General features: G+C 41.3%; 1 protein-coding gene across 1 annotated transcript in view; it reads right to left on the bottom strand.

Annotated features, from left to right (window-relative positions):
* Positions 1 to 7,373: 7,373 nt before the first annotated feature.
* UBAC2 (UBA domain containing 2) overlaps positions 7,374 to 27,693 on the bottom strand; it is a 148,520-nt gene continuing 128,200 nt past the window's right edge. Inside the window, exons 8-9 of the mRNA XM_026647085.2 lie at positions 14,275 to 14,397; positions 7,374 to 10,507 (exon numbers count right to left, since the gene is read on the bottom strand). Coding sequence (XP_026502870.1) covers positions 10,400 to 10,507; positions 14,275 to 14,397 — 231 coding nt within the window. The 3' untranslated portion in view covers positions 7,374 to 10,399. The remainder of the gene's footprint in view (positions 10,508 to 14,274; positions 14,398 to 27,693) is intronic.

The following is a 27,693-nucleotide window of genomic DNA, read 5'->3' as shown; positions in this document are numbered from 1 at the left end:
GGGAAATATAAAAGTGAGGGCTACCTAAGGAGGAATTACAATGGAAAGAAGTAATTTGCAGTACCACAGGGCCTCCAAGAGGGGGTTATAGATGTTTAGGCAGAAGGCTGAAGGAAGAGAGTGTCTTTTTTGTTGTCTGATCAAATTAATTTAGGGCTGGGATGTTTCACTAGTGATTGACAGACAGGCAGTTGATTTTTATACGATACACATGAGAACTCTATTATCCTGTTTAGGTGAGGAAGCAAAGGTGACTAGTTAATGGAGATGGGTAGGGTTCAAACTGGGCCATTATGCAGTGGTGTAGCATATTGACTCCTCTCCCACGCTGCAATTTTGTGCTTCAGAATCTCAGAGGTGTAATAATAATAATATATAATAGTTTTAATAGTAAGTCTCTAGCTGTTATGATTGCAAAGAAAACCTTGAAAATGTGAACCAAGCGTAACTAATGAAACAACATCTTCCTGAGTCTAGAAAAATAGTTCAGTGATGAGAACTGCACCATGAGGTGTGAGTTAATAATGTTGACATTTAAATCATCATCTCTGGGCATTTGAATTATTTTATTGCTCATGAAAGGAAGTAAGGAAGGAGAGGATCATAGATCTGCACCAGAATATCTTATTTTGGCACCATGAGTGGGTGACATTTTGGAGATAACACCAACTTCCCTGCAGTCAAAGCCCAAGTGACTTAGCAAAGCATAGTGGAGCATCTAAGACTAACCAAGGGAGAGCCAAGCCCCGCCTGGAACCCAGCGGAGCACTGACAGCATGCACAATCATGTCTGAACATCTGCACAACATCTGAACCCATTCCTCACTCTGGCAGCTCGCATGGGTAGAACTTAGAGAAGTACGACCACCTTTCAACCCTGCCCCCTTCCCAATTTTAGCCTTGGAGATGGTTCATGCTATCAGCTGAGAGCACAGCTTGAACAGGGAGGTCTGGGGATGAGACAACATTATCTGCTGGAAAAATAACTTCTGTACAACACCCACTTATCCCACTATTTCAGATGTTTTGAATTAAAAATGTTTAATTTAGAGCAGGGGTTCTCAAATTTCATTGCACCATGACTCCCTTCTGATAACAAAAATTACTACACGACCACATGAGGGGGAACCAAAGCCTGAGCCTGCCCAAGCCCCGCCGCCCAGGGTCGGGGAGGCCAAAGCCAAAGGGCTTCATCCCCAGGCAGGGTGCCTGTAACCTGAAGCCTAAGCCAAGGTGGTGGGGCTCAGGCTTTGGCTTTCGCTCCGGATCCCAGTCAGTCTAACGCCAGCCCTGGAGACCCCATTAAAACAGGGTCACAACCCACTTTGGGATCCTGACCCACAGTTTGAGAATCGCTGATTTAGAGACACCACTTTTCTTGTGAGATGACAATAAAATGCTGCCATCTAAAAACACACAGCTACACACAATGTTTGTTCCTCATCACCAACTAACGAGCCCCTATGCTACTATTCTGGGCAGGTGAGTGGGGGCGACTGAAGGAAATATTTCCAGTTTTTCTGAGGTACATATGAAAGTGTTAAAGGTGGCAGCCTCTCACCCTACACTCCAAACAAATCCTCAGAAACAGCCAGGGACAAAAGAGTAGGTCTTCTGTGTCCTTTGTATAGGAAATTTGCTCCAAAACAAAGCTAGCACTTTAGTTCCCTCTGATCATATATGGACTGAGAAATCTGCCACATTTCTGCAGGAATAATGTTGGCTTGGAGGAGTGGCCTCAGGCCATCTATGTAACGGGCCTCTCTCTCTTCAGTCTGGGATAGAGTGCCATAAAAGTACCCACGCTGGTAAGGGTAACAACACTGTAGAAAACCTAAGATTTTTTTTTTTTTTTTTTACTTTCTTTTTGCTACTGAACCCTGTGATGGGTCTAGCCTTTGTTTTATTGTGGAACAGTGTAAGTTGTGATTTCTCTGTTCATTATCTTCTGGTTAACCCTTAGCATCCCTTATACAAAGTAATGGAATTTGAAACTGACATCATGAATAGGTTGGAATATGAATGACAGGCGTCTAGGCAGCTCTCTAACACCACATTCTACAGGCCATTACCCTCTGATCCCACTGACGGTTACCAAAAGAAACTACACCATCTGCTCAAGAAACTCCCTGAAAAAGAACAGGAACAAATCTGCACAGTCACAACCCTAGAATCCTGACCAGGGGTATTCTATCTGCTATCCAAGATCCATAAACATGGTCATCCTGGACGCCCCATCATTTCAGGCATTGGCATCCTGACAGCAGGATTGTCTGGCTATGTGGACTCTCTCCTCAGCCCCTATGCTACCAGCACTCCTAGCTATCTTCGAGACACCACTGACTTCCTGAGGAAGCTACAATCCATTGGTGATCTTCCAGAAAACACCATCCTGGGCACCATGGATGTAGAAGCTCTCTACACCAACATTCCACACAAAGATGGACTACGACCCATCAGGAACAGCATCCCCAGTAATGTCACAGCAAACATGGTGACTGAACTTTGTGACTTTGTCCTCACCCACAACTATTTCACATTTGGGGACAATATATACCTTCAAGTCAGCGGCACTGCTATGGGTACCCGCATGACCCCACAGTTTGCTGCCAACATTTTTATGGCTGACTTAGAACAACGCTTCCTCAGCTCTCGTCCTCTAACGCCTCTACTCTACTTGTGCTACATTGATGACATCTTCATCATCTGGACCCATGGAAAAGAAGCCCTTGAGGAATTCCACCATGATTTCAACAATTTCCATTCCACCATCAACCTCAGCCTGGACCAGTCCACACAAGAGATCCACTTCCTGGACACTACAGTGCTAATAAGCGATGGTCACATAAACACCACCCTATACCGGAAACCTACTGACCACTATACTTACCTACATGCCTCTAGCTTTCATCCAGGCCACATCACACGATCCACTGTCTACAGCCAAGCTCTAAGATACAACCGCATTTGCTCCAATCCCTCAGACAAAGACAAACACCTACAAGATCTCTATCAAGCGTTCTTAAAAACTACAATACCCACCTGCTGAAGTGAAGAAACAGATTGACAGAGCCAGAAGAGTACCCAGAAGTCACCTACTACAGGACAGGCCCAACAAATAAAGTAACATAACGCCACTAGCCGTCACCTTCAGCCCCCAACTAAAACCTCTCCAGCGCATCATCAAGGATCTATAACCTATCCTGAAGGACGATCCCTCACTCTCACAGATCTTGGGAGACAGGCCAGTCCTTGCTTACAGGCAGCCCCCCAAACTGAAGCAAATACTCACCAGCAACCACACACCACAGAACAAAAACACTAAGCCAGGAACCTATCCTTGCAACAAAGCCTGTTGCCAACTCTGTCCACATATCTATTCAAGGGACACCATCATAGAACCTAACCATATCAGCCACACCATCAGGGGCTCATTCACCTGCACATCTACCAATGTGATATATGCCATCATGTGCCAGCAATGCCCCTCTGCCATGTACATTGGCCAAACCAGACAGTCTCCACACAAAAGAATAAATGGACACAAACCAGAGATCAAGAATTATAACATTAAAAAACCAGTCGGAGAACACTTCAACCTCCCCGGACACTGAATTACAGACCTAAAAGTCGCAATTCTTCAACGAAAAAATTTAAAAAACAGACTCCAACAAGAAACTGCAGCACTGGAATTAATGTGCAAACTGGACACAATTAAATTAGACTTGAATAAGGACTAGGAGTGGATGGGTCATTACACAAACTAAAAACTATTCCCCCATGCTAATTTTCCCTTACTGTTACTCACACCTTCTTGTCAACTGTTTGAAATGGGCCATCCTGATTATCACTACAAAAGTTTTTTTTCTCCTGCTGATAATAGTCCACCTTAATTTATTATCCTTGTTAGAGTTGGTATGGCAACCCCCATTTTTTCATTTTCTCTGTATATATATATCTTCCTACTGTATTTTCCACTCCATGCATCTGATGAAGTGGGTTTTAGCCCACGAAAGCTTATGCCCAAATAAATTTGTTAGTCTCTAAGGCCTGGTCCACACTAACCCCCCACTTCGGACTAAGGTACGCAAATTCAGCTACATTAATAACGTAGCTGAATTCGAAGTACCTTAGTCCGAACTTACCGCGGGTCCAGACGCGGCAGGCAGGCTCCCCCGTTGATGCCGCATACTCCTCTCGCCGAGCTGGAGTACCGGCGTCGACGGCGAGCACTTCCGGGATCGATCCGGGATAGATTTATCGCGTCTAGACAAGACGCGATAAATCGATCCCAGAAGATCGATTGCCTGCCGCCGAACCAGGAAGTAAGTGTAGACGTACCCTAAGGTGCCACAAGTACTCCTGGTTCTTATTCCTCTGTCAGACATCTCTGAATTAACAAGAGAGGGCTCCTCTTGAACACTGAATTAGCCACAGTGTTACATCTTACCAATTTTTATTGACAAACAAGATTTAGCTTTGAACTTCTGTAATTTAATAGCTTGTCTTTGAATAAGGGTCTGTACTTTGAGGTCTTCAGCTGTTTGATTTTGCAACCACAATCAAAGCAGTTTTCAAAATGAGAAATATTTGGCTGCAACTCTTTAGACCAAGAGTAGAAATCCATTTTCTAAAGCTAAAATACATTTTATAATTTAATCCTTACAAAAAGTAAACTTGAAGTGTTAATGTATACAATAAACACTAATATACCAACTACTACCAGATAACTGAAAATGTATGAAATAAAGAGCTTGATGGGAAATTCTTGTCCCATTGTGAAAAAAATTTGAGATTTAAAAGCTTTTTGTCCCAATTGGGATGAGAAAAAGTCAAAATCATGAAAATGTTCAGAAACTAGAATAAATAAATTTGGGGCCAACAAAATGTTTCATTTCTATCAATTTGAAATGTAATGTTTCAATTTTGACCTTTTCATATTTTTAACTTTATTTTTTAATACAAATCACTTAAATTTAAAAACAAAATGTGATCTTGAACAAAAAATTGAACTTTTCATTTGGAAAATTTTGAAATGGGGTATTTTGACACTTTTGAAACTTTCCTTTACAAATGACTTTTTAAATGGGAAATGTGTTAAACTGACTCTTCCCTGCAAAAAGTTTTGGTTTTGACAAATCTAACTTGAGGAAAAATGTTTTGTTGAAAAATTCTTGATGGACTCTAATAAAATATTAGTCCAAGTGTAAGAGGGAGAATGGTCCCGCTATTGTGGGGAACTTTCCTGGCTTATACACTACCCGGTGAAGTGGGCTAGCGAAAGGATCTGAGTCCTCGCTCCCACTTCCTTTACCCTGAGGCCTGCCTGACCTCGAGGGCTCCCCTTCCACTCTCCTGTGTGGCAGAGTCCTCATAACCCCAACAAGGCTGGGCCCAGGACTCCTGGGGAGCTCGACCCCCAGCCTTGTCATGGCCACTTAGGGCATGGGCTAGGGTGTCCCCACTCCGGGATGCTCTCTCCACACTGGATGCTTCCCTGACCCATTGATCATTACATACAGTTCAAAGCAAATACAATTTATTACACAGCAATCAAATTTTAAAAATAAGGAAAAAATGGGAAAGGTTAAAGGAAAATACAGAACACCCCTCTTTGGCATGGGGACATCACAACCAGCGTCTCTGGAATGTAAGGGAAGTTCAGTCTGTTTGTCACAAGTACCAGGCCTTCTTCTCAGACCCTGGCTGTACTGCAGGGATGCTGCGGGTCGGACACTTGCTCTGTTGGTGGCCACGCGCCCTCAGGCTCTAGGTGGCAGGGCCCTTCTTACCAGCGTTGCCCCCACCCATCGGGGTTATGATCCCCCTCCAAGTCTGGCCTGCCAGGCGTCTTGGTTGGGGGCATCTCCCTGCGCTGGGCCTGCTGTGCAGGATTACCCTCGCTTTCCCCAGCTGCTCACCACACCCGGCTCTGGACTGCTCCAGCCCCAGCCCGCCTCAGCTCCAGCTCCACTCTGCCTCAGCTCTGCTGCTGCTCTGCCTCCAGCTCCCTGGGCTGCTTCTCTGGCCCCTCTGGCTCTGATTTCTACAGCTCTTCTTCCAGCACAGGTCTGCTCTGTGGGCTGCTTCTGTGACTCTGCTCCCAGGGCTCATTTTCTGGCCCCTCTGGCTGGCACGGCTCTGCTCCCCAGCTCAGCTTGGGCCCCTGCTTTCTCCTTAGTTCGGCCCCACTCTGTCTGCCCCAGGCAATTCCAGCTCACACGGAGGACAGGACCCCCCTTGTCTCCTGATTCTGATTAGCCTGCCCGCCCTGTCAATCAGAGTGACCTGAAGCATTGACCTCTCCCCATTGTTCCTGGGGACTGTCAGTCTCAGGGTTCTGATTTCCCATTGATCCCTTCCCCTTTCTTTTGGTACTGGGAGCTAGCCAACCAAAACACCACCACTGAGTTTTAGTGTCCCCTTACACAAGGGCCATCTCTCCCTGAAATTATATTGTAAAATCAAGCTAATCAATACCAGATTTTTCTCTCTAGTGAACTGGCAATTGATTTCTATTCATTTATCAAGATAGGTACAAATACAAAAAAATATTGTGCATATTCATAGACAAACTAGATTGCAAAGTGCCAATCGTGGTTCCTAGTGCTGTAAAGTTTGGACACCTCTGATATATAGTTAAACATAAGTACAATAAATGCACACACGCACTAAAAGAGAGAGGATTCCTGGAATGTATCTTTTTAATTTTCTTTTAACAAACCCATATTATAGCCACAATGAGACTTTCCAGAGTTATATACAGCATCATAACCACATGTAAGATGGCTGAGTATTTTGCCAAGTGTCTCGACACTCCTAGGATGTATTTTGCTTGTTTTTGTACAAAAATAAGTGCACATAATCTTTTGCTTAAATAATTAGTTACTTAAGGCATCAATAGGCACTATATACCACATCTATGTATATAAGAAGCTAAATGTTACTGTAAATTTAATCATTTGAGAGGTAGCAATCTCTGTCCCCTATGCTGTGAGAGGAGGACATTTCTGACAAGTACAATGTCTTCTGTAAAGAGCTCCACCATATTGCACCTTAAAAGAAAGGGAAGACCCTGGGAACCTGCCGTTCCCACTGTAGAGTTCTGCAGCCATCCCATGGAAAGCTCTGTGCATTTCCCAAATACCATACAACAATTAAAGATCTCACTCTGATAAATTATTCTGCTCAACAGAAGCTTCATCATTAAAGAATGTTCTTAGCCTTATTGAAATCTGTAATAGCAACCACTACTTGAGACTCTTAGTCTATAGGTCTATACTGCAGCTGAGAGAAAGCCTCCTAGCCCAGGTGGTGGACTCATGTTAGCAGGACTCAAGTTGGTGCACTAACAGCAGCAGCATGGACATCGAGGCTTGGACAGCACTCAGGCTCCCAACCCACCCAACAACCTGGGTCTGAGCTCGGGTGGCTAGCCCATCTCTGCCAGAGCCATGTCCACCCTGCTATTTTTAGCATGCTAGCTCAAGTGAATCTAGTGCAAGTCTGTCTACCTGGGCTGGGAGGCTCTCAGCTGCAGTGAAGACATATCCTCCGGGTGAGACTATGGCTTTAATAAAGTCAATGACAATTTTGCCACTGACTTCAACAGGGCCCGGATTTCATCCTTGCAGCCTTTCCCTATAGAAAACTGATTTGTATTCTGCTAAAGGGAAAGGGCAGACACTTTCTTTTGCCTCTTCAAAAAATGTCTGGAGTGCACTCCACATGGAAACCAATTCCATTTCTGAGACATTTAAAATTAGACTGGACAAAGCACTAGTAAATATGCTCTAAGGAACTATCTTGCACATACATCATGGAGATGGTCTACAGCAGGTGACCCAACAGATTTTTTCCAGCTCTAATTTCTACAAGTCCCACTTTGCTGAATGAATCACCTTGAAAACTTCTTCAGTAGTGTCTGGGATCAAAAAGAACAAAAAGTTTTTGTCTGAAGACTCTAGAAGACTGCAAGCATTTCAAGACAGGGACCATGGGTGAAATCTGGCCCCTTTGAAGTCAAATGGGAGTTTTGCCGTTGACTTCAGTGAGGCTAGGATTTCATCCAATATGTTTGTACATTCTTAGAGTGCCTACCACAATGGGCCTACGTCTGAACTGGGACACCTGAATACCATTGCAATACAAAATAACAAAAATAAAATATTTAGACCTACAGAATATTAATCTGCAAATACTCTAGTAATGTCCTGAATTGCACTCTTAATTACATACTTGCAAATTCTAAGTGTAAAATCTGTATGGAATCTGGATGCAGCTCTATTGGCCCTTGTTTCTATAGTAGGACAGTATCTGGAAGTGTATCTGTTATATTTAATTTTTTACTTTTACTGGGTAAGATATAAATAAATAATTCTGTACATGGGTAACTGATTCTATCTGTAATTATTTATCACCCTCTATGGCCACCTGTTATACAATTATTCTGATAGTGATGGGGAGACTTTACACGTATTTTAAAATAAAAAAGTATGACCTCTTAGACGTGTACTCCAAAAGTTTTAACTGAGCTGCAAATAATCATACCATTTTTGAACAGATTCTTTTTAAGGTTCCAGGGCTTCTCTTTGTGATCCAGTCAGTTTTCAGACTTAACTGACTCCAGACATCTCCTTAACCCATGCAGGAAAAATGTCAGTCATCTTTATGTGAACAAAACAATCTTTCACTTAAAAATGCAGGAAGAGTCTACAAAAAGACTGTAGCTGCATGCAAATACCTCACGTTACAATGTTCACAAGCTAAAATAATGGTCTCTCATTTCAAATCTCTTAACCAGTCCAATGGAAATTAAGACATGAGCACAATAATCTGTATTATTGTAAGTACATTATGTACCTAAACGTGAACAAAATCTGATGTTATTTTCTGTTCATTTTGCAGAATACAGTAAAGCTGCCATTTTTAGAAATCTCAATTATCCCCTCATTTTGATTTCTAAAATATAGTTCTCTCTCCTCTCTCTCCCCTCTGTTCCCTTCTTTCCTTCCAACTTCTTACTCCTCCCACTTCATTCTCCCTGACATCTTCAGTCCTGTTTTCAATCATATATGTATAATACATATACCATGCACATATATAAAATAAATGTATAATATATACATGTGTAACATGTAAGTGCAAAACTCAACTTAACTTTAATTATGGAGCCAGAACTGGCACCTCCATAATAACTGGCTTGATTTGCAGAGGTGCTGAGTACCCAGAAACTCCCAAACTGGGGAGGCACAGCACTTCTGAAAAAGAGGTGAAATAGGTAGATTTATCATTTTAAACTCTAAAACCCATTTCTTGCTCCCCTGCCATTAGACTCCGGTTGGCTTGAGTCAATCCTTCCAAAGGCTAGCCTTCCAGTCAGTGACTGACATTAAGTGCAGCCTCCAACAGTACACCGAGGATGGTCTGTATCTATAACAGCGGAAAACTAAGACCAGACAGAACCAGAAGAACCGTCTTTTCCTCTGCCTGGTTTGTATTTTTCTTTTAAAGAAATGTATAGGCTGCTCAAAAAACCAAAACTAACACACAGCATACTAAACACATCCATCATGTTACCATGGAAATGTTCCCAAATCAGATTAATGATGTCAGGCCTGATTTTATTGTAATCAGCAAATTCCCTTTTACTGCTTCCATTCAAGTATTTTCATGCTGTCTGATCTGTAAAGTCATCTACACAATTTGTATAGTTTAAATTTATACCAGTCACTTAATGTAACCTGCAATACGCACATAACAGTTCTGGTATCCTACATGAATTATGGTACTGAATTACAACTTTTATTTAAAAAGGATTTTGAGAGAGATAAAATATTACAAACATTAATAAAACTTATTGATGAATGACATGTTAGTCCCATAATTCTTTATGGAAATGACATTACCCACCACATCTGAACATTTTCTCATTACTGTGATCAAAAATCAAAATATTGTAAAATAATGTAGAGTTACAGTTTTAGAGCAAAGAAACTGAGAAAAAAATAGAAATGTAATTTTTCCTGATAGGTAAATTTAACTGTTTGCAGTAGTTTGAGTTGCTTCTGTATTTCCTAGTTATTAGGAATGATAATATGTCTAATACTGATTTAAAAGAGAAAGACACCAAATTTTTTAAAATAAATTTTGATGATATCATATAACATATAGAGATAAAAGTTACTTTTAAAGAATAACCAGAACAGTAACCACCACTTTATTTGGGGGTTTAGGAACAGTCAGTGTCATCCATTAACACTACTTTGAAACATCGCGTATAGTAGACATTTCTTCTTCTTGGCTTTTGCTCTTTATGAGTCTATCCAGCAGGTGGCTTTGATCCTCTTGCTGATGGTAGATAAACATATCAACTAAAGTTTTTCATCACAGACAATCATCAGTGCTGCAGTAGGAAGTTGGTAGCTACATTAAGGTCATTATTTGAAGCTCTCAGAGCTTCCAAAGCATCTACCCTGGAAAATCCCATTTCCATAAGTCGTGCAACCTGTAAGAGAAATAGAAAGAAACACCTTTAATCACAGTTTTATTCATTTTTCCTTTTAGAGTTATCATATAGCAGCAAAACCGTTCGGTTTATTACTGAACACTCTGTGCAATGGTATATCTTTTTTTTTTAAATATCAAATACTTATCTGATCTGGTATGGTTGGATAAGCCAGAAAACATTACTGCAGTTGAGAAAATACAGTTTGCAATAAAACAGTAATTCCAGTGGTCAGTAGGTACTTGAGAAGCATCTTTCACATGTTACAATATAATTTTGATGGTTAACTTTTTGTCTGCATGCCAACTTTCTTTTATACATGCTGACTCAAACAGTACTGCATTTAAATCCAATTTTGTTTTATGTTATAACACAGTGTGCCAGCTTCAATACCCAAATGGATAAATCATACCAATTTCAAGCCGGAGTAATTGTAAAACCTACATTTTTTTTTAATTGTGTTTAGTTATAAGTGAAAATCTGACTGATTTCTTTTGAAATAGTTTTATTTTTATTCCAATCACAGCTGACAGTAAATTAAAATTTTTGGCAAAATTCACCAAGTAGTCATGGCAGCAGAAGCACTTACTATTACCCCCTTACTGGGGGATAAGGTCTGAAACCAGACACCATAGCCCCAGAAGTGGGCAGCCATGAGCAGGCTGGGAGATACTTCGATTCTTCCTCCTCCACTGGCAGGTCCCTAATGAAGCCTGCAGTGAAGATTAAAACTGCCCTTCCCCAAAAGGAAACATCGAGAGAAGGGTAGATATCAATACAACTGCCTGTTCCCTCTAGGGCACAACGGCAAATATGCATTTTCCTGCGTCACAAGATTAATAGATTTCCAAGGGACATTGTGGTCCCTAGTCTGACCTTATGTATAACACAGGCCACAGAACTTCCCCAAAATAATTCCTTTTTAACTAGAGCATATTTTAACAAAAAAAATCCAATCTTGATTTAAAAATTGCCAGTGATAAAGAATCCACCATGACCCTTGGTAAGTTGTTCCAATAGTTAATTACCCTCATTTTAAATATTTATGTCTTATTTCTAGTCTGAATTTGTCTTATTTCAACTTCCAGCCATTGGATTTTGTTATACATTTCTGTTAGACTGAAGAGGTCTTTAACAAATATTTGTATCTAGTCACTGCTTAACTTTCTCTTTGTTAAACTAAATAGATGGAGCTCCTTGAATCTACTGTATCACCATCTAATCTTTTAATCATTCTTATGGCTCTTCTCTGAATCCCTCCAATTTATCAACCTCCTTCTTGAATTGTGGGCCCCAGAACTGCACACTGCATTTCAACAGCAGTCCCCACAGTGCCAAATACAGAGGTAAAAATAACCTCTTTCCTCCTACTCGATATTCCCCTGCTTATGCATCTAACAATCACATCAAGCCCTTTTGGCCACTGTGTTGCACTGGGAGCTCATGTTCAGCTGATTATCCACCATGACTCCCCAATTTTTTCAAAGTTACTGCTTCCCAGGACCTGCCATCATGGTAGTACGGCCTACAGTCTTTGTTCCTAGATGTGTATTTTTAGCCATATGAAAGTGCAAATTATTTGCTTGTGCCCAGTTTACAAAGTTATCCAGACCTGTCCTCTTCATTACTGATCACTTCCCCAACCTTTATGCTGTCTGAAAACTTTATCAGTAATAATTTTATGTTTTCTTCAGGTCATTGATAAAAATGTTAAATAGTGTAAATAGAGTGAATCTAGCATTTGTATCTGGAAACGTAGACTGTGCATATTCTGAACATAGTTTTGACTGGACGTTGGCAAGAAAGCTGCATTTTGTTTTTTTGGTAGTACTTTCAATATTGTAACATTTATCCTGGATTTCAAAAATCTTTTTCTCTGATTTAATCTATGCATATATTACTAAAGGTTTTGAAAACTAATACATTGTCAGGTTGTCAAATAGGATACTGATCATTTTTGTGTGGGTTTCCCTTTTAAATCCAACGTTTACGTCTCATCTTTATGGGAAGAATGAATTATGCTACTTTTGACATCTTTGCAACAATAGTCTCACATCAAACTAGATTTCCTAACCAGCGGCATCTAAAAGTCCCTGTGCAGGGAAAGGTGACCAGATAGCAAGTGTGAAAAATCAGGATACTTTTTCCCCCCCAGATTGGGTGTGTGTGTGTGTGTGTGTGTGTGTGAAATAGTTGCCTATATAAGAAAAACCCGTAATATTGATCAGGACGTCTGGTCACCCTAGATGGGGTTTAACAGGTCTTTGTGACCCCCTGCTGGAGCATCCACTGCTCTGCTACATCCACCCCAGGAAAAAGCTTTCTGAGAGGAAAAGGGCAACAATTATTAGACCTCTGGGCATAGGCACCAACTTTTATGTTTCCCAGGAAGTGCTCAACCCCCACTCTGCCCCAAAGCCCTGCTCCCACCTCGCCCCTTCCCCCAAGACCCCGCCTTCTCTCCACCTCTTCCCGCCCCACTCCCCCGAGGCCCCACCCTCACTCCACCTCCCGCCCCCAAGGCCCTGCCCTTGCTCCGCCTCTTCCGGCCCCCACTCCAGCCCCTCCCTGAGGCCTTTGCCCACCCACTGCTCACTGCTCTCTGCCATCCCCAAGCCGCCAAACAGCTCGGAAGCACGCACAGAGTTGGTGCCTATGCCTCTGGGCTTGCTTAGAGAAGCATCCCAGGAGCAGCCATTTTGGGAACCACTGAGATCTGGTCCTCCAGCAACTAGAAGGGCAAGGATCAGCAACAGCCAATCAAGGCCCAGCAGGCTGAAATAAAGCTAGCTACCTGCTACTACCAAGGCAGTTCTGGGCTGGAGCTTGTGGAGTGAGGAGAGATGCTCCCTAGGCCAATAGCCAAAGGAACCAGGTCAGGTCAGGGCCTATTGCTGGCCATGATCAGTGACACGAGTAACCTTGCTGATTTATTTCTGGAAAGGGAGTTAAACCCAAGCAGGGTAAAGAAACTATTTTATTTATAATGGCCCAGAACGGTCAGGTACTTCTTCTATTTGACTTTGTTGTACCCCAGAAGGGGTTTGAACTGACCCATCCAGAAGGCTAAGCCATGGAAGACCCACAGAGGCAGTCTGACAGCCTGCAGGAGGCACTGGGAGCTAAAGAAAGCAGCAGCACCATGTCCGGACACTGGGGAAGAGGGAACTAAAAACTGGTGAATGCAATACAACCAGTTCTTACTTTTTCATTGGAGATTGGTCCAATAGGCAGGAAGAGAACATAGCAATTCCTGTCTTATGTTAATGAAACAGAACTGTATTTACTGAGTTTTATATTGCGCATGTGTAGCCATTCACAGCTGGCATAAAATTTTTATTTGTGTTATTTATGTGGCTTGATGTGTATATATGATGGAGTGTGGAAACTTTAGAGGGCAAACTCAATGAAAGAATCAAAACTGCCATAATAACAGCTCCACCCATATTCAACATGAATAATGCAAACTATTTGCCAGTCTCCATTTGTTTACCATATTTTAATAGTAAAACTAGCTGGTTGTTTTTAAAAAAAAAAGCTATATACAAAGCCAGAAATTCTAAAATAAATTTGCAGCTCTAATCCATAAATGCAATTGCATTAGTTCAATCTGTCTTCATGTTGTAACTGTCATTTAGTATTCTAGTTTGAGCTACCAACATATTAACTGTATAGAAGGTTACCACAGGTTACAGATTATGATAAATAGTACACGTAGCCAACCCCTCATCCATTTAAATTATGTTTTAAAATACAAAAATATTTACCTGTTCCTCAGAAACCTCAGCAGGTGGATGTGCCTCTTGCTCAGACTGGCCATTATCTTGATAATTTGCATTATGTCTACGACGTAAAGGAGGAAAGAGTCGATTCCAGTTAATCACCCTGCCCTGAAACCAGATATTTATTATTATTAGTTCTTTAACCCAAAAAGGATATCAAAAACTGACAGTTTTGTATAAATTGTATTATAAGTAAAATGTTTATTTCAAACAATAACTTCTATAATATCATAGTCTTTAATGATTACAGTACTCAAAAGGGTATATTTTCTTGCTTTACTAATTAATCAAAATGTTTCTGCTACATTAAGGAAACCTATACTAATAAATAGGAGCTATTTGTCATATTTATTTCCTGTTTAAGCCTCATGTTAGTGTTCCATATGTGTTGAAGGAGATGCAGCCCACTACCATGAAGGAGAGCAACTTTGAGTTCTGGTCTCTTGTTCCCCAAGTACACAGAGGTTTGACTGCTTCTGTTGCAACAGACATAAAACCTGAGCTTTTTCTTGCTCTGTGTAGTTGACAGGAGTTCCATTCACTGACTGCAGTATCAAGCCCATAACCTCAAGATGTGTGAGCACTTTGTATTACTTAACAGCAGCTCTGCTCACCAATTAAGGGTTGGCATTGAAGTCTAGTTCTCCCTAGGCAGAAGGATAGTGGCTGAAACATTGATCATCACAGATGGGAAAGGCAAAAAATGCAGGGGATTAAGGAGGAGGAAATGAGTGGATTTCTCAGGGCACCAACAAAATCACAGAGGTAAACTCAGAATAAAGCCTACTGAGGATGTCTATGTAAAAGTTTTCTACAGCCATCACTGTACTATCTAAGTGAGTGTATGAATCTAACACCAGTTGAAATGACTTTGAAAACATCCTCCTCCTTGCCTAGATTTACTCTATTAAATATCATGTTTTACATTTCGGCATTGTTCCAAAGTAAATGCATTTTGTACACAGTGTGTTACAGAAACAGAAATTTAATTTTATAATGTAAATGTAACCAAACCACAGAAAAAGAATGGTAAGGTGCTTACTTTTTACAGTATAACAAATACATACAGTAATGTCAAGTGTTATTTACATAATTGCCCAGAGGTAACACTGATGTATCAGCAAAGTTTTTTTGACGGATTATGGGTAATATTAGAACTACTGCCCATGAAAAAAACATCTGTTCCTTTACAATCTCTCTGTTTTATGTGTTTTTTCCTGATGCTTCTGTGTCTATAAGGCAGCTTGTTAACCCCCCACTCCCTGTGTCTCCCTCTCTCTCACTATTGTGGAAAGCATTCCTTCTTCCTTTCAGTTTGTATGGGATCTGGGCTTCCTTCCTGCAGCTGCTCTATTTTGGGCCTAGAATTCTTTTTCTCAGAAGACCTTCCTCTTAAAAAAAGAGTTATGTTTTCTCAGCTCTGCTTTTCTCTTTAAGCTTCTTTGGGCTGGGGCAATTAACTTAAAATCTAACCAGAATATTGCATTAATGCAGTTTTGTTTGTATTTATTTCCTTTAAAAGATGAAGGGAAAAAAAGACACCAGTGTATTTAACTGAATGTATTTCAAGAAAAATTGATGTATTGAAGAAGGTTGTCTGTTTTATGACATTTTTCTTCTATGCACTGGAAACACTGGTCTACAATTTTTGAGAAGTCGTCTGCTTCAGAGATAAAATGTGCTATTTATTATGTATTTTGATGTGCTGAATTCAAATATGACAATTAAAACAACTGATTGGCTACTGTTTCTAAGATATTTAAGTTTTTACATTTTATGTCTATGTATATTGTGTAGATAGTAGAGTTTTAATCATAAATTGTAAACCTAGGTCTTTTCATGTGTTTATGGTTGCTTTACATGATAATATTTCACCTGTCCTGCTTATGTAACACTTTAAAAATCAGCAAAAGGGTTATATAAATAAAATGTATTATGAAACAAAATGCAAAAAACTATTCTGTACATAGTTTAGTCCTATTCAGTGTCTACTCGGCGCTTCTTGGCTTGTCTCTTGTATTCATTAAATGGAGCATCTCTTGTCACTATCCAGCAATAGTCTCCACAAGCATTGATGGGCTCCATTTGCCCTGATAGCGTTTCTCCATTGTTGCAATGTCCTGGTGAAATCGCTCGCCGTGCTCGTCGCTCACTGCTCCGCAGTTCAGTGGAAAAAAATCTAGAGGAGAGTGCAAAAAATGTATCTTTAGTGACATGTTGCAACCAAGGCTTTTGTATGCCTTGAGGAGGTTTTCCACCAACAACCTGTAGTTGTCTGCCTTGTTGTTTCCGAGAAAATGTATTGCCACTAACTGGAAGGCTTTCCATGCCGTCTTTTCCTTGCCACGCAGTGCATGGTCAAATGCATCATCTCGAAGAAGTTCACGAATCTGAGGACCAACAAAGACACCTTCCTTTATCTTATCTTCACTTAACCTTGGAAATTTTCCACGGAGGTACTTGAAAGCTGCTTGTGTTTTGTCAATGGCCTTGACAAAGTTCTTCATCAGACCCAGCTTGATGTGTAAGGGTGGTAAGAAAATCTTCCTTGATTCAATAAGTGGTGGATGCTGAACACTTTTCCTCCCAGGCTCCAATGACTGTCGGAGTGGCCAATCTTTCTTGATGTAGTGGGAATCTCTTGCACGACTATCCCATTCGCAGAGAAAACAGCAGTACTTTGTGTATCCAGTCTGCAGACCAAGCAAGAGAGCAACAACCTTCAAATAGCCACAAAGCTGCCACTGATGTTGGTCATAGTTTATGCACCTCAAAAGTTGTTTCATGTTGTCATAGGTTTCCTTCATATGGACTGCATGACCAACTGGAATTGATGGCAAAACATTGCCATTATGCAGTAAAACAGCTTTAAAACTCGTCTTCGATGAATCAATGAACAGTCTCCACTCATCTGGATCGTGAACGATGTTGAGGGCTGCCATCACACCATCGATGTTGTTGCAGGCTACCAGATCACCTTCCATGAAGAAGAATGGGACAAGATCCTTTTGACAGTCATGGAACATGGAAACCCTAACATCACCTGCCAGGAGATTCCACTGCTGTAGTCTGGAGCCCAACTGCTCTGCCTTACTCTTGGGTAGTTCCAAATCCCTGACAAGGTCATTCAGTTCACCTTGTGTTATGAGGTGTGGTTCAGAGGAGGAGGATGGGAGAAAATGTGGGTCCTGTGACATTGATGGTTCAGGACCAGAAGTTTCATCCTCTTCCTCTTCCTCGTCTGACTCAAGTGAGAATGAGTCTGGTGCATCAGGAACCGGCAGTCCTTCTCCGTGGGGTACTGGGCGTATAGCTGATGGAATGTTTGGATAATGCACAGTCCACTTTTTCTTCTTTGACACACCTTTCCCAACTGGAGGCACCATGCAGAAGTAACAATTGCTGGTATGATCTGTTGGCTCTCTCCAAATCATTGGCACTGCAAACGGCATACATTTCCTTTTCCTGTTCAACCACTGGCGAAGATTTGTTGCACAAGTGTTGCAGCATATGTGTGGGGCCCACCTCTTGTCCTGATCTCCAATTTTGCAGCCAAAATAAAGGTGATAGGCTTTCTTAACCATAGTGGTTATACTGCGCTTTTGTGATGCAAAAGTCACTTCACCACAAACATAGCAGAAGTTATCTGCACTGTTCACACAAGTACGAGGCATCTCTGCTCACTTTGGCTAAACAGAAATGTGTCCCTTTGCAAAATCAAACACTGACAAAAACAGAGCACGACACTGTATGATTTCTAGAGCTGATATAGGGCAATTTGTTCAGCAGAGTGATGTAAGCTTCGTTATGATTGCATCATCCATGACTTCTAGGAATAACATGATGCAATTCATATCATGTATGACGCAATACCAGCTTCAGATTGCATCATTCATTGTTTTGCCTAAAAAGCAAGTACTGTCCAAACCCAGTCATAGATTTATTCATAGATCCAGTCAAAGATGTATTTTAGTCATTTCTGGTTTAAATTGAGATCCCTTCCCTTTATAACTCACTTATCCACCGCCATTCCCAAGTCAAGGGTCGTATATACTGACCCAATAGCATATCTTGAAAACTAGAGCCAATCAACAATTTTAAACATCATTTTCGTTCTCAGTGACCCAGAATTAGTAAAGTTTGACTACATTTATTTCAGAAGCATTTTGGCTGTAGAGCAGTGAAATCATAAGGCATCAGACAGTCAAATAAATGTGCTAATTTATAAATGTACTGGTCTATCTGATGATTGAAATAAGTGTAGCTGCCTTTCCAGCTGTACCTATAGCATCGTTAGTGAGTTATTTATTCTGGTTGTCTATGAAATCTTCACAAGTTCATGTTATTTGTCAACTGACACTACCAAGTGTCACCCTTTCCTCTCAGAAATGAGCCTTCTAGTTGGCACCCGCAACACTCAAAAACATAGTGTTTTCAATCTTTAAAAAAGCAATTTCTATACTAACTATTTAGACCATCACTTTTACAACAGACATCTTACTAAACTACGGATGCAGTAAGAACAGATTTAGGCAGATACCAGAGTGACACATTTCCTAGAAATACTTACATCAGATCAGACAGACAGATCAGATAATTTTTCATAGCTTTAAATTGCCTTTAAAACATTTCACTGGCCTTTGGATCTAGGTGCCATTACCGAGTATTCTTTATTTATTAATTATAGGGAATACCATAAATGCAGCAATAATATGATCAGGCAAATCTGCAAAGTGTTTAAGGTTTGGCACTGTATAAAAAGATGAGAATTTAACTAAATCCAGTCCCAGAGCAGGTAGGATAGAAAAATCATCATGAAGTCAAGTAATCCCACATATACCAGTTTTTAAAAATAGACAAAAAGGGGAGTGGGGCGGAAGACTTCTGCCAAGCCTTACCTTACAGGAAATCATTTTCAGACACTCCCCCCACATTCATACACAGTGTTATGGCAAATGTTAAATTGCAGTGTATTTTATGCCCCCTAACATACTTAATATGCAAATATCCAGGTACACTTCAGACGAATATCTGCACTATGGTGGACTGACCTGACTGAACGGAGCTTCTAATCTTTTTAAGGGTCATCTACTGTTTATTAGCATACAATTTCTACGCAAAAGGAGCATATTTCATGGTAGATTTGCAATTGGCCTCTCCGCCACTCTCACTGACAGTGACATCTGGTCCAAGCTGTCTGGTGACATCCAAGCAGAGCTTGTGAATTCGCTATTTATTATGTGAACGTAATGAAAATTTAATAATAAATAAGGGAGAACGTAAGAGGTTTCAGACTAGGCAATTCTAACCGTGCCACACTGCTCACACCCAGAGTCAATCCCAACAACTTTTTGAGATCTCCCAGGTGTCTTGGAAAATGGTGATATCAAGACTGTTCCTAGGAAAATGTATGCAAAATCTCTCCCGCCTTTCTTCATTCATGGCTCTCAAAAGCAGCTGCTGCTAGTATTTTCAACAGGGGAGATGGGACTACCAGCTTGTCCCTCGTTTCTTAGCTCTGGTTTTAGTGCTCTACTTTATCAGTGGATGGCAGTCATGAAAGAATTACTGGAAGGAAGGAAACTTTCCCTTTGACCTCCCTACTGGTGCACCCTCTTCCTCCGAGAGTCCGTGGGATGGCTTTTTTCCCAATCTGGGTCTCAAAGCAGCAGAAAGTTTGTCACAGTGAGTAGGCAGGAAGTCACCATCAGCTTTCAAACATTGGTCCCTAAAAGTGGATGCTATGAAGAGAGGAGCTGTAGAAGGTCTATTCCCCATGTCAGGAGCCACCCCTTTTCTCTTACGGTTGACCTGCATTATACAGAAACTGTTTTAACTAAAGCCTAGCTTCTTAGGCCACAGCAGAGAAGACAATTAAATTGCATCACCACTAAAAATCAATGTTAGGGCAGAAATGATCAAGTTGCTGACAGTGCCCTCCCCACCACTGTCTCATAGCTGGGAGAGGTTTCGTCTAGGCCAGCAGGGGAAAAAAAACCCTTGGCCACTTTAAGGAATGCACACACCCTCCTCATGGCACTCAGCCTCCTCATAGGTTTGAGGAGGGAAGCTCTTTGGCTGATTGGTTGGATAGAGAGATGCAGCAAAAGTCTAATGGCTCCACAAACAAGAGAAGGTCTTATGAACCCTTCCTCATGCCGAGGGCACCATTCCTCACTGGGAATGAAAGCTCCTCCTTCTGCCCACTGGGATTAGGAGCGGGTTTGGGGGGCTTGCTGTGGGCATCGTGCTAGTTGCCCTTTGGGGGCTGGGAAGGATTTTTTTTTCTCACTGCCAGATTGACCTGGGCAGTGTAGGTGATGGTGGTTGGTTGTTTTTCTCCTTTCTCTCAGCACCCCAGGGACCCAGTGGTGATATTAGGTTGTGAAATTTATTTTGTCACAACTTGGCAGGTGCCCAGTGCAGGTACTCTTTCAATCGGGGGTCCTGTTCCCTGATAAACCGGAATTGGAAGCAGATTAGGAAAAGGCATCTCCTAGAGGAGGTGGGGAATGGGTTTGGGGCTCCAAATGGCTGGAACAGCAAGGAGACAACCCTCTAGATTGTCACAGGAGAGTGGTGGGGTCCCAGCAACAGTGCTGGGAGCGTATTAATGGGATGAGGGCTTACAGCATCCCTCCACAAGGTGGTACAGATTACAAATAAAGGATGACCTGCACAGGACAAGTCATTGCTGGATAGTTCCCAGATGTGTTACTTAATAAAGCTGTGATCTAGTTAAACCACTTTCCTGGTATCTCATCTTTCTGCGGTATACAAGACAATGCATGTTGCATATAAAAGACATACACACCTTTTTTGTATAGACTCAGGTAGAGTTATTTACAGTAATGAACCTGTTTTGTGCCCTTATGTAAACAAGCAACCTTCTGGCTGCATAGCCTACTAGCTCTCATTTAACCTTCTAATTCATACAATCCCCTTAGTCTCTTTTAGGGAAGACAACTGTATTAGTTACTCATATCACACACACACACACACACACACACACACACACACACACACACAAACAAAAAAGCACAAAAGAGCTTTTTACTCAGTGTTTGCAAAATAAAAAAAATTATATTTTGGGCAGCTACTAATTTTCAACTAAAGTAACTAAATAGCAATTAAACGTTTGTCAATCCTATTCACTTAGATCAGAGATAGGCAACCTATAGCACGTGTGCCAAAGGCGGCACGCGAGCTGATTTTCAGTGGCACTCACACTACCCGGGTTCTGGCCACCAGTCCGGGGGGCTCTGTATTTTAATTTAATTTTAAATGAAGCTTCTTAAACATTTTAAAAACCTTATTTACTTTACATACACCAATAGTTTAGTTATATATTATAGACTTGTAGAAGACGACCTTCTAAAAACATTAAAATGTATTACTGGCACGCGAAACCTTAAATTAGAGTGAATAAATGAAGACTTGGCACACCACTACTGAAAGGTTGCCGACCCCTGACTTAGATAGAGAAAGAAAATGTATTTTAAAAGTTTTCTTGAAAGCTCTGTAAGCACTCAGATATTTTGATAATGCTAACACATGTGCCTGAATTAATGCCAACTTGCCATCTGTTTGCACAAACAGGAAACACCTCCTAATATCTGACCTCTACACCTTTTCTAAAGATGTAACCACATACTGAGAGATGGAAAAAAGGAAACAGCTTTTGCATTTCATTTTTTAAATAACACACAATCTGCCCCGTAGTGATAATCTACACAATAGTAGATATTTTGGGCAGGGTCAGATATTCTGACTGTCCCAGTTGTTTTATGTAAGATTAAAAAAAAATATTAAGGCATCTAACGTGCTAAAAGTAATGTTTCAAATACTTCCTTTTTGATAAAACTTGATACAAATTTTGAATTCTACTACTACCTCATTCAAGGAGAGGGTAATAATCCAGGGTGGGGGGAAAAGACTATATGCTTTGCTATAGAGTGTAAGTTTTAATATTTCTTGTTTTAAGACAGATGTAAAAATAGTGGCATTAACTCTGGCTAAGAATTTTATACTGCCACCCACCATGGTGTCCAATTACCTTCCATGAATAACAATAGCAAAGTTTCTGGTGAACTTCATGCAGTCTCTGGCACTTCTCCCATTTCAGGGTCAAAACTTTGCTTGGGATAGGATCTTGGCTTTGATTTTTTTGTACCCTAAGCCTGTAGAGGTTTAGGGTACAAGGAAGTGTCAGTGTTTTGATTGTCATTCTTATGGTAAAAATGCTTTTTGAAAGAGGAAAATTTTACCGTGATTCCTAAAGATGATCAGACTGAATTTGCCTGATCTCCTCTGGAAGTTCATTACATAGCTGGATCCCTTTGAATAAGAATGCTTTGTCTCCAGTGCTCACATGCTTCATCCTGGGTTTTGTGATCAGTGTTGCCCCAGGCAAATGCAACTGTCACATAGATTCACAGATCAACATTCAGTCTTTGATGTAGCTGGGGTCTGATCCATTGATTACTTTGAAAATTAGGACCAAGGCCTTTAAACTGGCTGTGAGCCAGTGAAGGGACTTGAGCACAGATCTGATATGCTTACAGTGGCCTAAGCCATGGAGACGGTAGGCAGCCACATTCTGCAGCACCTTTGGAGTCTGTCCATCATCTTCACACTCAATTCCAGATACGGTGAGTTACAGTAATCCAGACCAGAGGTGACAAATGCATGGACCACTGTGGCCAGGTCCTTGTCCAGGAAGAAGGCATGACTTTTCCTAGCAAGTTGGAGGTGAAAGGTGGCATTTTGGGGAACTGCTGCTTCCCAGTCATCCAAGCTCAGTGTGAAGTCAAACAGGACTTTGAGGCACTGCACCACTTTGACAAATGGGGGAGACAATATCTTGGCTATCTCGGAAAAGCATTTCTCTTTGCAACCAGCATCATTTGGGTTTTGCCAGGGTTCAGTTTGAGCCAGCTCATCTGCACTGAGTTGATTTCCTGTATGCATTCTGACATCGTAACAGTGGCAACGGTTGCATCAGTTGAGAATGAGACATAGTTGAGTGCCATTGGCATGCTGTTGGCAGCTGAGCCCACAGCATTTCATTCTCTGCCCCAGTGGCCTCATATATATTGAAGAGAAGAGGTGATAGTATGGATCCCTGGGGGACCCTGCAGGTAAGGGCCTTTTAAGAGGAGGAGGAAGAGGAGGAATTGCCTACCACCACTCCCTGAATTCTGCTGGAGACAAATGATTGGAGTAACTGTAGTGCTGGGCCATCTACTTCTGGTACGTCAGCTAGATGGATCAGCAGCATCTTGTGGACTAGTGTGTCAAAGGCTGCTGATAGATGCAGCAGTATGCACAGGGAGATTTTATGTGTTCAAGGTCATAAGGAGGTCATCTTTTAGTGCTGCTACATCTATCTCTGGGCTGTGCCCCGGTCTGAATACTGAAATATGAGGCAGCCAGGATGTTGACTGATGTCACATGTTGTTGAAGCTTGGTGGTTAGATATTTAACTCACCTCTACTCACTTCCTGTACACAAAACCTGTTCTTTTAACAGAAATAAAGACTGAGAAAAATTGAAAAAAGTAGATTCTACAATTGTGCTTTGAGGAATAAATTTTGTAAGACACTACCCATGAAAATGGAAAAACAAAATACATCGCAATAAACGTGTACAACTGCCGTGTGCATATACAGGTCCTGTAAATGATTCAATGAATGGGTGCATTAGCCTTTCAGCTCTGGAAACCTAGATTCTAATTCTGTCTTAAGCTACAGATGGAAATAAACGTTGCAGTCTCATCCTGGTTGCCCAATGGTCCATATCAGAAAGCCACCACAAAATCTGATATGAATGGCAGTCTCTGCTCAAGAGAGGCATACAAGCAGAATAGCCAGGGGGTTGCAGGTCAGAATTAAGAGAGCTGTCTGGGGAAGCATGCATAGCACTTGCCTATACTGTCCTTCTTCAGCCAGTGCTATTACTGAATTTTATATATAAAATCTGACTCATTTTCCAGAAAAATATAAACTAGATAAGTGACAGGAAATAGAAAAATACTGATAATATCCATACCCTGTATAAAAAGCTTATTAACTGCTAACATAATTGCAGGGGTAACAGTTTTAGAAAGACAGTTACAGCATGAGTTGATGCGGAAGTTCTTGATTCCTCTAACTATATTTCTATAAAAAGCAAAAGGCAAACTTAACTATTCTATCCCATCTAAATTCCAAATATTAACTTATTAAATGCTGGGAACCTATACATATCTACTAAAACAAATGAGAAGCAAACACAGCACTGTACAAGGCAGAAAATAAGCTTCCTAAACAAATCTGATGATGAAAAGGTTTAAACACTTAGCAAAAGAATGACCATAAAAACCTAGCCATAAATTAAATCAAATTATCACCTATCAACATCGTGAGGCAAAGCCCTGCAATTTGTTGAAAGTAAGAAGTGATTCGTGTGGCAGATGAGGAGCTGCTATATAATAATTTTATGAATATTGTATGTGACCTAGTTATTGAGATAGACTGTATAGCTATACTAGGGTTAGTGGAATGTTTATCATATGCCTATATTGCTTTAATTCAATGGGGGCTGTCACCTGGAATGGAAGACAGTGGCTCCCAGATAGGAACATCCCACAACACACTTGAAAGGCAATGGGGAAAACTGTTAGATTTAAGGATTCTACATCCTATCTCCAGCAAAGCTGCAAGCCTTGTTTAGTCAATGCTGGAAGCTAACAGATCAAAAGGTTATAAACAGCTAAGAAGCTATTTGGTTCCTGCAAGGGCGTATCAAAGACTGAGCAAGATTTGAAGATACTCTCCCCAAAGCAGTGAGAGAGAACTGGTTTGTGAGTTAAGGGATCAGATTGTGCCATCCAGACCACAGAGGTTTTGGGGTGTCTAGTGGAATCTTACATCTACCAGGAGCCCCATGTGGTAGATGGATAGACACCTGGTAAGCTAGACTTATGTAGAGAAACCAGGAGAGGTAGAGGTGCAGTAATCCTGGTAATTGTGACAACTGGCTACTAATTTAGAATATTTTCTATGCACTATAGTAGCACCCACTAGTGCTTCTATACTTATGGGTTTGTCAGTTTCCATGAATAAGGTTTAGAAGAAAGAGAGAAATCAGCAGCAGCCTCATTACCTGCATCAGTACTCAGAAAATTTAATATTTTTAATGAATTAAGCACCTAAATTTTTAAATCTATGAAAACGTGTCAATAAATTGTAATTGGAAAAGTGGGGCCTTTTTACAGATCTGTAAAAATCACCTTCTATGGACTTTGACACATTTGAACAAACAGGTAAGAAACACCTGAGTAAAACTGAGTTATCTACTGTTGGGAACATTTTTATTTAATATGGTGCATTTTAGAAGCAAGCACAAAAGAAGCCAACCTCAAAAGCACCCGAAGAGTTTTCATACTTGGCAAGCTTTGAGTAGCAAGCCCCTTTTTGGAAAAAACTTCTGCTAAAAAGAGAGGTCAGGGAATAAATTTTTACACAGCTGCATAAGTAAGGAGGCAGCACCACTGGTCACACAAATTGATATTAACTACAGTTATTAGAATGTATAGTTTGCTCCTAAAGCCCTATATGTTATAGTACTCAATGCAATGATAGCATATGAAAAGGGTTAAAAGAATGAGTGCATGCCTCTCACCCAGGGTGGTTGTGAGCTACAGTATTTAAGATTTTATTGCACGCTCAGCTTGGAGGCACCCAAGTGTTTTATTTGCACAGGATAGAATAAAGTCCTTCATGTACTCTAGATTCCCCTGGAGATAGCTGGTGCATGCATTTGACTATCATCGTTTCAGTTATTGTTGCTGTAGGAAAGGCAGGCCCAAGTAGTGAGTTTTGCATTTCTCTCTGACAGTAGAGAGAAATGCAGTCACTCTTCCCCTCTGGAAGGTAGTTCCATAGTCTTGGCCCTGTAGCTGAGAAAGATTTGTCTCCTGCTCTCATGAACTTCATTCTTGAGGATGACAGATTTGCAGTTCCCGCTGCTGCTGAGGGAAAGACACCAAAAAGGCCAAAAGGCTGGGTGAGTGAAGAGCACATTGGGGAGTGATACAATCAATGAGATGAGGCGTGGAGTGTTACTGTGCAGGGAGAGAATGAGAAAGTTTAAATTGAAAACAGGAGGCAAAGTGAGAATCAGTGGAAGAATCTGAAGAGGAAATCACATGCAAGCAAGACAATCTTTGCATCAGGCTTTTAGAATGACTGAATTAAAGCAACATGGGTATCAGAGAGGATGAGATTATAATAACCAAGAAGGATTATAAACGAGGTGTGAAGAAGTTATTAGCTGCGGGGATCAGATTTCAGAAAACCTGTAGAGAAGAAAGCAGCAAGATCTGTTAACATATGAATGTGCTGGAAGGAGCGACAGGAGACATACTAAGGCATGCAGGTCTGAATGGTAGGAAGGATGGCGGTCTTGTCCACAGTAATGCAAAAAAGTGAAGACAGAAAAGGGTTAAGGAGGGGAAATAATAAACCTGGTTTCAACACAGTTGCGCTTGAACCTCAGCATGCTGCACTGTGTGCTGAAAAACCAGTCCTTGTTCTCCAGGGCTTTAAAAGTCTCCAGCTGGTCCCTGCAAGTTTTGGGCCTCCACTCTGCAGTTTTCTCTCTCTTTGCTACATTTTATGTGCCTGTTTCTGTGTTCAGAAACAGTGTCACAAGTGGCTGGTTGAAAGGCAGAAGCTTCTCATCCAGCTATCTGCGGCTCAGCCACCTGTCTGCCTGCAAGTTTTTCAGTGGGAAATGAAAGTCATATCCAGTCTCTGTTCAGAGGCTGATGTACAGATGTGGTAGCTCTTCCCCTCTTCCAACCAATTCTTTCACTTGAGCCTCAAGGGGCTGGAAAATGGAAGATATGACGGAGGAGGAGAGCTGGCAAAGGGAGGGAAAACAAAGCAAGAAGATGGAATAACCATAGGAGGGGCCCTTAAAATCCCAGAACCTATCTTGAGTAGAGGGAGGAGAGAGGCTAAAGAGTTAGAGAAGCAGAAGCAGCCATCCCTTCAATCCTAGAGCTCCAGAAGGCACCAGCCAATGGACCTAAAAGAACTTCCCATGCTTGCTGTTTCTGCAGAGTGACTTTGTGGCAGGAGGAGGACACTCAGGGAAAGGAGGGAAAGGAAAAGAGAATGAGAGCCAGAGAGTAGCTGGGGAGAAGAAAGATCCAAAGAAGAACCAGAGATTAAAAAGTAAGTGTGGGGTCCAAAGGGGACTCCAAGATATGGGAAAGACTGGGGATGGGGACAAAGACACTCAGATAAGGGAAAAGAACACATGGGGGGGGGGGCTGTGATGGGGAGTACAAGCCCCAGACTGTCCATGAGAGGACTATCTCAACTAGCCCCACTCCGAGACACCTGTAGCATGTGT

This window comes from Terrapene carolina, unplaced genomic scaffold (assembly GCF_002925995.2).
Source record: "Terrapene carolina triunguis isolate 2854851 unplaced genomic scaffold, T_m_triunguis-2.0 Scaffold21, whole genome shotgun sequence".
NCBI lineage: Eukaryota > Metazoa > Chordata > Testudines > Emydidae > Terrapene > Terrapene triunguis.
This window is presented reverse-complemented; position numbering and strand designations above follow the sequence as displayed.